The following is a 13427-nucleotide window of genomic DNA, read 5'->3' on the forward strand; positions in this document are numbered from 1 at the left end:
AAACAAAATCACTTGCAAACAGCATCGATGGTCAATCGAAATATGTAGGAATATATATATCGTCGCCATGGATGCATGGCCGGATGGAATGGATCTACCAGAAGTTTTTTGATCCCTACCACCAAACGTAAAAACTTTGCCGGGGACGAAGATGTCCCTGGCGCCGTTGTTCATGAACGGGCAAGCCATTAATCCTTTTGGCGGCCCAATAGCAGAACTCTCAATGAAAGCATCAATATCAGTGTCAAAATCGGTGGATCTCGGGTAGGGGTACCGACCTGTGAATCTTGGATCAATGGGGAACAAGGGATGAAGGACACGATGTTTACCAGGTTCGGGGCCCTCTTGAAGAGGTAAAACCCTACGCCATGGTTAACTATATTGAAGTGTATAGGATGATTACAAAGTTGATCTACCACGAGATCAGATGAACTAAACCCTAGGCGAGTAGGATGATGATTGTTGTTCTAACCTCTACAGACTAAACCCTCTGGTTTATATAGACACCAGGAATACTAGGGTTACATATGGTCGGTTACAATGAGAAAATAAACATGTCGAATCTTCTGTCTTGACTTGGACGACACACCAAGACTCCAATGGTCTCCTATGCGGAGACGAAACAACCTCGTAGTCCGGCCTTCCAGCAGTTGTAGTGCGGCCCACCTGTCCGGCCCATAAGAAATGAGACAGCGGCCCAAGGACCCCAGTCCAGGTCTTCCTCGGGCCTTTTTTTTCTTTTTCACAGAAAAAAGGCCTATAGGGCCCAGTGGGTGGGGCGTTCGTGCTGGTTCGTTCTCCTCTCGAACGAATCATTCGGTCGATGCCCCTGCCCTCCCGAACGATTCGTTCGGTCTGGGGTGTCTTTAGGCCGAACATACACGCCTTATCGGGGTCCTTGTATAAAAGCTAGCATTCTACTATCTTTTCAGTTTTGTTGTGTGCTTTGTATCTTGACCTTTATTATATGAACAAGACACGTATTATCATGAGAAAAATAACAGTTTCTCGGCCAGAATGAGGAAACAGCAAAGTCCGCTTTAAAGAGAGAAAAAAAGGATAACGTGCATCAGAGTGAAAAGATGTGCTACTGTACACATACAAAAATGTATAGAAACCAAGGATATACATCATCAAGACAACTCTGATTGATGACAATTAAAGATGCGAACAAAATGAAGAGAGATTACAACTCCAAGCTTCGTCGATTAATGAGACAAAAAAAAAACACTTGCAGAAGGATCCAAGTATATGTATGATCGGATTGATGCATGCATATGGATCTACCAGAAGTTGTTTGATCCCTGGTAGCAGAGGCCGGTGGTCCACCAGGCGGGGACGGCGTCGCCGACGATGATGGTCTTGCGGTCGGTGCCGCCAGTGAGCCTGAACTCGAGCCCCACGGACCTGTCCAGCTGGAAGAAGGCCTGGAACGTGATCCCCCAGTTCTGCGTCATCTGGATCCACACCCCGCCTTTCTCCCTGACAGCTATCTCGACGATGTCGCCGCCACCGCCGACATTGTTGACGTGGACGAGCAGCCAGTAGGGGTTCCCCATGAGGCAGAACTGGACGCCGCCACTCCTCTCACACGGCACGCGGCGGAACTGGACGGGCACGATCCCGGCGACCCTGGCGGCGAGCTTGTAGAAGGAGGGTGGCGCCATGTCGAAGTGCCTGCGCGGCGGGTTGCACCAGCCACCGTCGTTGCTGTCCTGGTACCAGTTTGGCGGGCAGAGGTTGGTGCCGGTGATGACGAGGGAGGGCGACCCCGGCACGCACCACTTGGACTGGACGCACCGGATCTCGTAGCACCGCCCGCAGCCGTCCCCGTCGGCGAAGAGCGGGGTGCTCATCGCCGCCGTCCTCGTTGAGTAGAGCGAGGCGATGTCGCTGCCGCTGTACCCGCACGCGCCGCCTGCAATTAATGTACGTAACATGGTTAGACGCGGAGCGCGTGGGGTTTCGGGTGGATCAGGATGCGGACGTGGCAAACCCTGAAAACCCCTCACTTTGTCTCGATTTTAGTGGAAAAAGTGCCCAGAACATAAGAGCCCCTGGGTTCAAGATCACATATCAATTTTCAACTGCTGAGAAAGAATTGGGATGCTGCTTAGCAGACTAATACAAACCGGCGTTGAATGGCAAAATACATTTGAATCGCATGTTTTAAACGTATGTGGACGTTTGAGAGTCAGTATTGGAGAAGCCCTTAGCTCGCGCGCCCGTGCATGCATGTGCGCCGTGCGGCTAGCAAGCTAGTTTGGTGGTGTGTACGTACCGAAGTCGCCGCCGAGACCGGAGTCGGAGCCGTAGAAGGTGGCGTGGGCGTTCTCCCAGCCGTACGTCGGGAAGCCGGTGGAGGGGACGCTCGGTCTCGGGGTCGACGGCGCCGGCCAGTACTGGTTAGGGAAGCCGGCGCTCGCCAGCTGGGCCGCCGCAGCCGCCATCAGCACCACCGCGACGATCGCTGGAGTCCTCGCCATGTTCGTCGAAGGTGGGTGTTGCTCGTAGATCGATGTCGTACGCCGGAGTTGATGACCGTACGTCGCAGGAGAATGCGAGTTTATAGTAGGGCAGAACACAAAGTTGGTTGGCGCCACGTTCATGAGCCTGCCTGAACGAGTTGGGCGCACGATTTGTTCAGTTTCTTTTCTCCTGGCCGGCCGACAGAATTTCGTTCATTCATTCATGGGCGCACGTCTGTGGTGGTTTTTGTTCCACAGCTCATGGGCCGGAAGAAGCCCAATGGCAGGTGCAGCCCCACGAACCTGGGCTTCGGCGTTTATATAAAAAAGAATCTCATAAACACTTAAATGTTTGACTACATCTAAGAAAAACTTGAAGAGTTGACTTTGTGCCAAAATAAGAATATTTATAATTTTCTGCCATACAAAAGACTACTTCCATTTTCCGAAACAATTCGACCTTCTGACTTGGGCATGATGTACACTAGAACATTTTCCAAAGAAGACTTTCTATTTTCCAAAAGGATATTTCTTTTTTTAGTCGGAGTTGATATGCTCCCACATTATGTTGTAGTCTTCACCTCTTCTTTGTTTTTTTTTCTATGAAAGGCTGACTCATTCTCTTTTTTTTGTAGGTGTAAAGGCTGACTCATTCTCTTTTTTTTTGTAGGTGTAAAGGCTGACTCATTCATTCCACGAACAAGGTCATGGCTAACATGCCAACACATCAAATAAGCCCAACAATGAGCGATCTCACTCTATCTAGCCAACATACAAGACACCTCACTAGCACCACAGCTTACACGAACTAAAAGTAATAAACAGACCTAAAGCAGCATGGGAAATATAGTATTACACCGCAATGTTTTACTTTTCCCATGACAGTTCATGCAACATTGTCTCTGGAGTACACCCCAAAGGCGATCCACACCATAAACATATGATGCAGTTACAGTACCGTTTCTGCGTCACTCGGATCATCAGATGCAAGTGCAAGCACAAAGCTTCAGGCACACATAAGTTACAGCAACCTCCCAGCCCAGGCGACAAGCAAAGCAACACAAAACCCCACTCGCTCAGAGCCCAGGGCCGCCGCCCCTGTCGAGGCCGTAGTCGGTCATGCCCACGCCGGCCTCGTTCTGGTGCTTGATGAACCCGCCGTCCGCCGCCTTCGAGTAGCTCCAGTAGTACACCAGGGAGGCCACAAGGTTGATGAGCATCATGGCGGCGGCCGCCGCAAACACCCCCTTGCGGAGCGCGGCGCAGCTGACCAGGTCATGCTTTGTGTAGTAGCCGAGGTACTTGGTGTGGTACGCGTTCTTCGCTGATCCTCCGACGAGGCAGGCCTCCGCGACGAGGAACGTCAGCCTGGGAAGAGGTATGAACATGACATTGTCAGAATGATAATGATGATCATGATCAAACAGCACTTCTCATATGGCAAAACTTTAGTATGTTTTAATGGACACCCTTTTATGCACAGCAGTCCTGGGTATCGAGTCTAAGTAAGCAATTATTACTGAGAACGGAACAATGTCGCTGAAATAATCTGCAACAGGAAAAGATTTGGTGAAGTCGACTATAACTTCTTGTCCAAATCTTTTTCCTGCTATTATGAGGTTCTCAAATAATAATCTATAGTGCTCCTAATTGCTTCTACTCTGCATCTAATGAGATTGTCACATTGCTTGTATTTTTCAAGTCCTAATAAGATACGAGTCACTTTTCTCCACACCATATACATTTCCAGACAATGGTATTTCATAAATTACATAAGCCATAACATTCCCAAGACAACAAAAATTCCTAAATTACTTAATTGCTTTGCTCAGATTACATTTTTTTTTTGCTCAGATTACATTACTTACTCATGGTTTCAGAACAATTAAGTATAGACTTTTGAATTGGGTTTATTAGGAAATAGAGGTAGACTGTAACAGAGGGTAAGAGAACCATTGATTCCATAATAACCAATAAATAAAAATTTAAAAAATGTCAACTTAAAAGAGCAAACTTGAGGTAATGGTAATGTTATGAAAATAAGTGCTGAAGAATAGGAAAGCTCAAAAGACGGTATTTGATGCCAACCAAGATCGGTTGGGAAAATCATAACAGAAAATGCAGATGTGCAAGAATCTAAGAGTTATTGACTGTTATGATTAATCAGCCTTCATTCTAGAGTACAGAAGTATGTTCCACTATAAAACAAGGAAAGACACTCCATTAAATACCCTCAATGAAAATGTGTACATTAAGAAGATCAAGCTTGAAGCCCCTGAAGTATCCTAGCTAGGACTTACAGAGATATAATCATGATGGAACAGAACCTTGACGATATGCTAGCTAGAATTACAAGAAAACATTAAAACAAGACATGAAAAGAAATACATAAAGCAATGTTTAGCTAGTTAAAAGATTTTCTTAGAAAAGCTTATACATTTTACTGTTTAGAAATAAACTTATGGACTTTACATACAATAGTTCTGACAGCATTACCGGACACTACACCTTAGAATGTAGGCTCCACACTAAATATTGCTTTCAAGAATCAAAACATCCCAAATTAAAAAAAGAATCAAAACACCCACAAAAAACTTTCTATTTGTGCTCCGGCCATGGAACAAGCGCACTGTCAAATTGGTTCTGCAGCTTAAAGATACAAGCCATACATGCCACGCATGTGGCGCCATTGGTTTACCTTTTTATTGTAGTTGAAATGGTACTCCAGAAACTTTTTGAGCAGTGCGTCCAACTTTTGTTTTTTATATCTTTACAGAACCTGGTCTTATCTCACCTAGAGAGAGCACGCGTACACGCTTATATGCACGCCAGAAGACCTTAGAAACATCTCGTGTCGAAAAAGACAACTTTTCAAGTACTGGATAAGTAATACAATTAATAGTTCTAGTAATACAATTAGAACTAAATGTTTTTCCAGGTAATCCACGGCTCTTAACTTTTCTTTAGAAATGCGGCATTGCCAAAAAGGACTATATATTTTTTTTGCTAGAAAAGAACTAAATGTCTAAATGTCCACATCTTTTTTAGGCTAAAATGTTCACATCTTTGTTTATTGCTGTGGCTGTGTCGGCCAATGTACTATTTGAGGGAGGAGGTTGAGTAACTGCATACACGCATTAGCGCATTAGTGAAGCCTTATCTGCTTTTGTGAGAAGCGCTGAACCCTGATGGGGGCATAGAGATAGAGATGAAATTATGGTGACATGACGACGTTGATTGTCATCGTCCAGCGATGGTGTGTGCAAGGGTACAAACATGGAAAGCCGTTTTGTCTTTGGCGCAGAGAGCACGTGGCAGGCGGCAGCACGCGCATTGCTCATGGTTTTACATGATTGTTCTAGAGAAGCCTGTAGCGATAGCATGGCCCACACTATGACGGCAAGGCTAAAGTGCGGGTAGCAAATTTGTGCTGTTATGGATGGATATCTAGAGTATGAATTAACCCATTGAGATGCCTTTGACAGCAAACTAGTTCTAGGAAAACAATTATTATGATCCAACAGAATTAGGTATAAGTAAAATGCATTGCTCTTTTGAACTACAGAACTTGAAATTACAGGGTTAGGCACAACCAGGCACCAACATTCACACAACCACACCAATTCAACATACCTCCTAAAAGAAATTGAATATACACTTGCAGAATAAGTGTGAGTTTCATTCATCCCACTAGGAATGGAGTGGATTGGTCTGAGTACTCTGTTTTTCATTTAAGTGTAAAGCGAAATATTGTCCAACCTGAAGAATCTGCAGGATTGCAGGGCCACAACGTGCAGGAGTGTAAGTTGGATAAAATTTTCCTATAATGGGCTGGCTGAGTAACCTTGCCTAAGCTGGAGGTTTTGTCAGAGGGTAATCCAACTGAAGTGTGTAATAAAATGTTGTCTTGTCTTGTGTACTAGTAAAATGTTTTCGAGATACCCACAAATTACATTTCTTCAATCTTGGTTTTGGAGCAACAATGATGAGTCCCGCTAGTTACAACTAACCAACACAAATTATGTTGGTACTTGAATCCAATTCAGTGTATCACAGTTGGTGTGCCTCAGTCCCAAATCTACAGGGCCCGGGCAGATTAAGTAAAAAACAGCAGATTTTCAGTATGCATCTACCAAGCTTGATACGCAGAAGGGTACAGGCAGCGAATGACTTCACTTTCAGTGGGCGTATTATCACGGTGCATTCTGAAATTTTTAGCGCTCACAAGAAAAACAATTTTATACTCCCAAGTCGTAGCAGTTCTAAAATAAGAGAAGCAGATCTCCGTACACCCAAGGAACAGAGCACGAATCGAGCCAAATCTAGGGTTGAGCGAGGCGTACCAGGAGACGGCGAAGGCGGCGACGGCGCATCCGCGGGAGGAGAGCGCGGGGCCGAAGCAGAGGCAGCGGGTGACGCCGGTGACCAGCAGCTGCGCGAGGAGGAGCACGAAGAAGGCGCAGACGCCGTAGACGGTGGAGGCGTCGGTGTCGTAGAGGCAGTAGGAGCGCTCGTCGTACTCGTCCGGCACCACCTTGCCCTGCGAGGAAGAAGGCATCAGCCCCGGCGCAGGCGGGGGGCAAGGGAAGGAGGAGGGGTGGTCGGGGAGGTGGGGCGTACGGTGCTGCGTCGCTGCTCGGCGCCGACGGCGAGGAGGAAGGCGAAGACGTTGAGGAAGATGAGGAAGCCGCACAGCGCGAGGGAGGCCGGCCGCGAGGTGGCGAACCCGGCCATCGGCGTCGAGTCTCGACCAGCTCCGGCTCCGGCGGCGGCTGCTTCTTGCTCACTGAGCTCGGTGTGGGGAGACGCTAGTGGGAGTGGGGAGTGGGAGTGGGTGCGTGGGGCCCATGAGTCGGGGACTGGATATTAATGCGGGTTTCATTTTCCTTTCTGGAAAGGGCCGTAGGTCGAGTCTCGGCAAGCTTGACAAGCCCGTTTGGTCGGCTCATTTTTATCTTGACCCCATTTCTTGATGAACCAAGCCAATTTTAAATTTCAACTTCAACTCTTATGAACAGCTTGTTAAACTCATTAATATTCTCAATTGGCTATAGCTTTACTTCAGTTATTCACAATCAACCAGCCGCCTCCGCAACCTTAGTGTGCGATTTTCTTAATGTTCTGTTATTTGTACCTTTAACGAGCACTCGCGACGAGTTTACAATGAACTGAGCACTAACCAAGACAGTGCCGATTTTCTGCTGAAAATGCATCCAGCCCTCGGGTCGCTCCCTCCCCGGGGAGACACGGGCGGCGGCGTGGTCCCCTTCCACCGCTGCCCCTCTTCGCTCCCCTCCCCTCGCCAGCTGAAAATTTTACTTACAAGATCCAGTCTTATGTGTTTAAGTGTTTCGCTGTGCGGTGGGAGGCGATTAGGCGAGTTGTGACGTGAGGTCGGCGCATGTTGTGTTATTTTTACCTTTAACAAGCGCTCACGAGCTTATAATGAACTAAGCCCGACCATTAAATCTTAGCTCGTTATACGGCTAACCGGCTTAACAAGCCAAGCCTTAATGATCACGATCCCTAACGAGCTGAACCTAAATAAGCCGAGTAGGTTCATTATCCACACTTGCTGATGCTAGACTCTAAGGGGCATGTTCTTTTTTACTTGCAGATTTTGTGGAATCGGATTCTGGGAATTTTTCCAGCGATTACGGGGCTCTTTGCATTGAAGGATTTTCATAGGAATATTTGAGGATTCCAATCCATTGGATTTTATCCTAAGGAAGCCCTTTGGATCAAAGGAACAACACCTCCAAAATTCCTATGGATTGCATTCCTACACCTCAATCCTATAAGAATTTGAACACCCACTCTAACCTCTTTTTTACACTCATTTGCATAGGATCGAGGCATTTTTCCCGTGTTCCACCAAATGACCATTCTTGCAGTTTTCCTCTGTTTTGCACATGCAATCCCGTCAAATTCATGTGTTTTTTGAATTCCCGTGTTTTCTAATCCCGTGATCCAAAGAAGCCACCTGTGTGCAAAATCCTTAGGAATCAGTAGTCTAGTTTGTTCCATGTATTGCAATATGATATTCTCAGTCAGGATTATCCATTAAAATGTAGTAATGCCCCTGGATGTAATTGTTGTGATTTTTAACTTATGTATTGATGTTTTGCAAGTGATGTTCGTGATAGTGTAGATATGAAAATAAAGACTTAAATATTACATGATCGTGTTTCTTTCATACTGTACATAGCTATCATTGTACATAGCTGCTTGTTAATGGGCATTGAATTGAAATCTACAACAATACTGAAAGTCTGTTGAATTGGAATCTATGCAAATGTTGGACATATGTTGAATTGAACTACATAAAACTGACTGTGCCCAGAGTGAGGACCTGGCATCTACCAGACAGGGGGCGTTGGGCACAAGGTCATCAGTCTCGATCTTGACCAGTCCGGCTCCGGCTATAGATTGTTCTCACTGAGCTCTGTGTAGCAAGACACCGAGGGAGTTGTAGCGGGAGTGATATTGTGGGGATTAGGTGGGAGGGTGGGGAGGGAGGACAGGAGTCAGTGATTGGATATAAATGCACAATGTTTTTCCTTTTTCAATTTTAGAAAGGAACCACGATTTCTCCATCGGTATGAAGCCCCACGAGTTTTAAGCCTTAGTTTGTAGTAGCTGAACTGGGCTGTCCTAGGAAAAAGTGGGCGGGCAAACGAGACTATGAGAATCTACAGTAATGCCAATGTAGCCTAATACCAACAACACTTGGTTTGTCGTGTTGCTATTCGATGGGAGAGTAGGAGAAAAGACTGTCACCACCGCTCAAGGCCACCACCGTCGCCACCCACAACCAACGTCACTTCGCACCTCCTCGCTACCCCTGTCTTATCCCAAGATCCCCAACCACTTTCTTCATGGTTCTGTCGCTGCCCCACAACCTTTCAGGCTCAAGAGAAATGCTTCTTCTCCGATGATGGCATGCACCCCCCCTTCTTAACCCTAAGTCGAGCCAAGAGGAACCTCGTGTTTGCTTGCCTTCCGCATCACATGCAAGTATAAGTATTGGATTATATAGTTTTAGGACTAAAGTGGAATTTTGATTTGTCATTGCATTGTATGCGCCAATACACTTTCTTTTGGATTCAGCGTGTTCTACACGCCTACCACAACACTCGAAGCTAGCAGTTTTTTCTATACTCAAAAGAAAAGTGTGGGCGTAGAAGGAATTCACGATGCGACGCCTGCAAGTTTTTGTTAGTGAGTCAGAGCTCAGTAGCAGAGCCCCAGGCTATTATTTTTCCCGTGTCATTTTTGTTTCCTTTTCTGTTTTGCCATTTTTTCCTTAGTTGTTATCTATTTTATTTTTATATTTTCCCTTTCTTTCATTTTGTTAATTTTTTAACTGTTTCGATTGCAATATTCTTTTTTCTAAATATGTGAATATTTTTTAAAAGCATGAATAAAATTAAGAGGACACGAGTAACCTTTTTAAAACATATGGACTTTTTCATTAAATGAATTTTTTTCACATGTACACATATTTTATAAATATGCGATGAACACTTTTTACAAATGCATGAAAATGTATACCTGTACACATGGACATTTTTTTGAGGGAACTGAATATTTTTGTTTATATAATTTTTTCCCTATGATTTAAGTTTGTTTTCAAAATATTTAAATGTATATTAGGATAACTTTTCGATTTTTAGAAAACTCAGTAAAGAAGAATGATTTAACGGGCCACATCTTGAGTTGCCGGCACATTACGGGTTGCCTTTAACCTGTCGGTTGTCGCTTAAGTCGGTGTATATATAGCGCAAAATTCTATTTAGGGCTTGTGGCACGCCGAAGCTATAATTCGCTTGACACGAGATGGTAGCTCCCCTCAACCGCAGCGCCGTGCATATGGGCCGACACATTCGGGATCACTTCTAGGTCATTGTAGGTCCGGTTTCAGTGGGTTCTCTTCTTTTTCTGTACAACGGTTGGAGTGGTCCCCTTTTTGTGGTTTTCTTTCATTATTTATTTCTCTCTTTGTTTGCTTTACGGTTTTCACCAGTTTTCCTTGGTTTTCACTGCATTTGACTATTCTGTATCGCTTTTGCTAGTTTTTCTTTCGTTCTTTTGGTTTTTGTTTTTCTTTTTTCTTTCTTTCTCCTGTTTTCTTTGGTTTTTGGTTTCTTTCTTTTTGCTGTGTTCCTTCTTTACATTTTCATCAGTTTTCTTTGTTTTCACTATATTACATTGTTTCCCATTGTTTTCCTTTTTTTCCTTTCTTATCTGTTTTTATTTTTATTTTATCATTCTTTCTTCGTTTTTTTGTTTCCTACTCTTTTTTTCCAACATATGCTAATATTTTTTGTAAACGCCAATAATTTTTTAATACATGTTTAATATAGTTCATATACTCGACCAACGTTGTTTAAATGTATGTTATGATTTCTACTTTTTCTATATACATTATCAATTTTTCATATATAGTAAAAACATTTTTTTATACATGTTCATTATCTTTCAAATACACGATTATCTTTTTTTCAGAAAAATGTATATGTCTACATTTTTTAGGCATGTTTAGCATTTTTCAAATACATGATCAACTTGTTTTAAAATATATGTTTTGATTTCTATTTTTTTCACGTAAATTGTACATTTTTGGTTTATAGTAGAAAGGTTTTTATATATATTCTCACCAAATACTTGATTAACTGTTTTTCAATAAATGTTTGTTTCTACATTTTATATAAGTATTGTACATTTTTCTATACATCACGAACATTTAGTAGGAATGTTTAACATTTTTTCAACTACATAAATAACATTTTTCAAATATATTTTTGTTGATGTCTACATTTTTCATAAACTTTTTGTACATTTTTTGTTGCTCAAAAAGAAATTCGTATACACATTTACCATAAACAGGAAAAATGATGAACTAACCTTGCACTAACCTGGAACCTACCTGGGCCTGGCCATTTATAGCAACTCCGACACGAGCACATGCTCCATCTTAAGGGAGCCACTAGTTAACGAGAGCTGCTTCGGGAGCCTCGCAACAATTAACGTCACTTGGCGCGCTCTCAGACATTCTTCACGTGTCGCGCTCTGGGCGTTCCTTTCGGATTTTTTTTTTATTTTTCCACACACGTTTACGGCTATTTAAACAGTTTTTTTTGACGTTTTGGTTTTTCACTGGTCTTCCTTAGCTTTTCGATAAATTTTGTTTTGAAAAAAATATTTTTACGCGAAAAAACGCGTTTTCTATTTTTCTTTCTTTCACGAGAGTCACGGTTTGCTTCCGCGAGAGGCACGGTTGTGCTTTCGCGAGAGCCACGGCCGTGCCTCTCGGAAACCGAAAAAAACATGTTTTCTGTTTTTTGCCTTTCGCGAGAGTCATGGTTTTGCTTCCGCGAGAGGCACGGTTGTGCTTTCGCGAGAGTCACGGCCGTGCCTCTTGGAAATAAAAAAACGTGTTTTCTTTTTTTCCTTTCGCGAGAGTCACGGCCGTGCCTCTCAGAAACGAAAAAAAACGTGTTTTCTGTTTTTTCCTTTCGCGAGAGTCACGGTTTTTCTTCCGCGAGAGACACAGTTGTGCTTTCGTGAGAGTCACGGCCGTGCCTCTCTGAAACGAAAAAAAACACATTTTGTGTTTTTTTTTCTTTCGCGAGAGTCACAGTTTTGCTTCCGCGAGAGGCATGGGTGTGCTTTCGCGAGAGTCATGGCCATGCCTCCCCGGAAACGAAAAAAATGCATTTTATCTTTTTTTTCTTCCGCGAGAGTCACGGTTTTTCTTCCGCGAGAGGCACGGTTGTGATTTCGTGAGAGGCACGGGCGTGCCTATTTCAGAAAGGAAAAAAACCCGTTCTCCTGGTTCGGTTTTTTCGTCCGGTTTTTTCATGAAAAAAAGTTCATCAAAACCTTTTCAACATGGGATCTAGTTTTGAAGATCTTGACGCGAGGAATCCAACGGTGAAAACGGTTCGAGATTTGGACGCATGGTTTGAGAGATAAAACATTTTAAATAAACGGATCTACGAAAAAAGGAAAAACTCCCAGGTTGCGACAAGTGGCGCGCTGCATGGGTGCCACTTGTCGCAACCTGCGAAGTTGGAGTGATCTTTGCAACGAGTACTCCTCAACTAGTTTTTTTTAGACAATCTCGCTTAGCTTTATTCAATCTCCAAAATGTTTACAGGAAAGGGAAGCTCCCCCGGTCGGCCTAACCAAGCATGGCGACCAAAACTGAGTCCTAAAGCATTGCCTAGCGAGAGTGTGAGCCTCGAAATTCGAGCTCCTAAGCTTATGAACTATATTACAGCGAAAGAAATTCCTAGATCGGTCTTTTATTTCATGTAGAATGGCTCCATACCCTACTGCCAAGTTCACCTTGATGTCATTCACCACCATCTTGCTATCTGAAGCAATATGAATCCGGTTCTCATAAAGATCATCAACTAAAGATTGCCCTTCACGTACTCCCCATGCTTCCAGCGTGTTAGGATCAATTATGTGTCTAAAAGTGACAGCTGAAGCCCCAAGAAATTTTCCTCTCTAATCCCGACAGACTGCCGCCACAGCTCCGAAACTTCCTTCTACAGAGACCGCTGCATCAACATTAACCTTCGCAAGACCCTCCGGAGGTGCCAACCAAGTTGTTGATCGTGCTTTGGGCATTTGTGGCTGCGTCAGAGCTTGCCTTTCAACTATATGTAGATCTCTGAGAAAAAAGTTGACAAAAGAATGAGTTGCAAAAGGGGTTTCAAAAATATCTTCATGGATGGCTTTCCTCCTTGATCGCCAAATGGCCCATAAGGTCACCACCATTAGGGTGAACTGCTCGTGTGACAATGTCTCATGCATAGTAAATAGCCAGTTTTTTGCATCCATCGTCAGATTATCAACCATAGCTTCCACAATTTCCTCCGAGCAGAGAGACCACACACTCATCGCAATAATGCAATCAATCAAAGCATGTTTCCAGTCATCTTGCGC

At 44.0% G+C, this 13427-nt stretch overlaps 2 protein-coding genes across 2 annotated transcripts; both read right to left on the reverse strand.

Annotated features, from left to right (window-relative positions):
- Positions 1–1075: 1075 nt before the first annotated feature.
- LOC125522674 (expansin-A17) lies at positions 1076–2638 on the reverse strand. The gene is made up of 2 exons (XM_048687718.2): positions 2282–2638; positions 1076–1918 (listed from the first exon to the last, which is right to left on the reverse strand). Exons 1-2 carry the CDS (start codon positions 2607–2609, stop codon positions 1284–1286), a joined length of 963 nt encoding a protein of 320 aa, XP_048543675.2. The 5' UTR covers positions 2610–2638; the 3' UTR covers positions 1076–1283.
- Positions 2639–3277: 639 nt separating this feature from the next.
- Positions 3278–7322, reverse strand: LOC125522673 (uncharacterized). The gene is made up of 3 exons (XM_048687717.2): positions 7089–7322; positions 6812–7008; positions 3278–3836 (listed from the first exon to the last, which is right to left on the reverse strand). Exons 1-3 carry the CDS (start codon positions 7200–7202, stop codon positions 3545–3547), a joined length of 603 nt encoding a protein of 200 aa, XP_048543674.1. The 5' UTR covers positions 7203–7322; the 3' UTR covers positions 3278–3544.
- Positions 7323–13427: the final 6105 nt, after the last annotated feature.

Source organism: Triticum urartu, chromosome 7A, assembly GCF_056163025.1.
Source record: "Triticum urartu cultivar PI428250 chromosome 7A, HENAU_Tu73, whole genome shotgun sequence".
NCBI classification, from domain to species: domain Eukaryota; kingdom Viridiplantae; phylum Streptophyta; class Magnoliopsida; order Poales; family Poaceae; genus Triticum; species Triticum urartu.

What these genes read in the sequence shown, in the direction of transcription:
- LOC125522673 (XM_048687717.2), bottom strand. Translation starts at nt 7,202, where the DNA reads ATGGCCGGGTTCGCCACCTCGCGGCCGGCCTCCCTCGCGCTGTGCGGC. An exon ending in CCGAGCAGCGACGCAGCACC is followed by an intron (nt 7,009 to 7,088) that starts GTACGCCCCACC and finishes TCTTCCTCGCAG; the next exon opens with GGCAAGGTGGTGCCGGACGA. An exon ending in GCCGCCTTCGCCGTCTCCTG is followed by an intron (nt 3,837 to 6,811) that starts GTACGCCTCGCT and finishes ACCTCTTCCCAG; the next exon opens with GCTGACGTTCCTCGTCGCGG.
- LOC125522674 (XM_048687718.2), bottom strand. Translation starts at nt 2,609, where the DNA reads ATGAACGTGGCGCCAACCAACTTTGTGTTCTGCCCTACTATAAACTCG. An exon ending in CGGTCTCGGCGGCGACTTCG is followed by an intron (nt 1,919 to 2,281) that starts GTACGTACACAC and finishes CATTAATTGCAG; the next exon opens with GCGGCGCGTGCGGGTACAGC.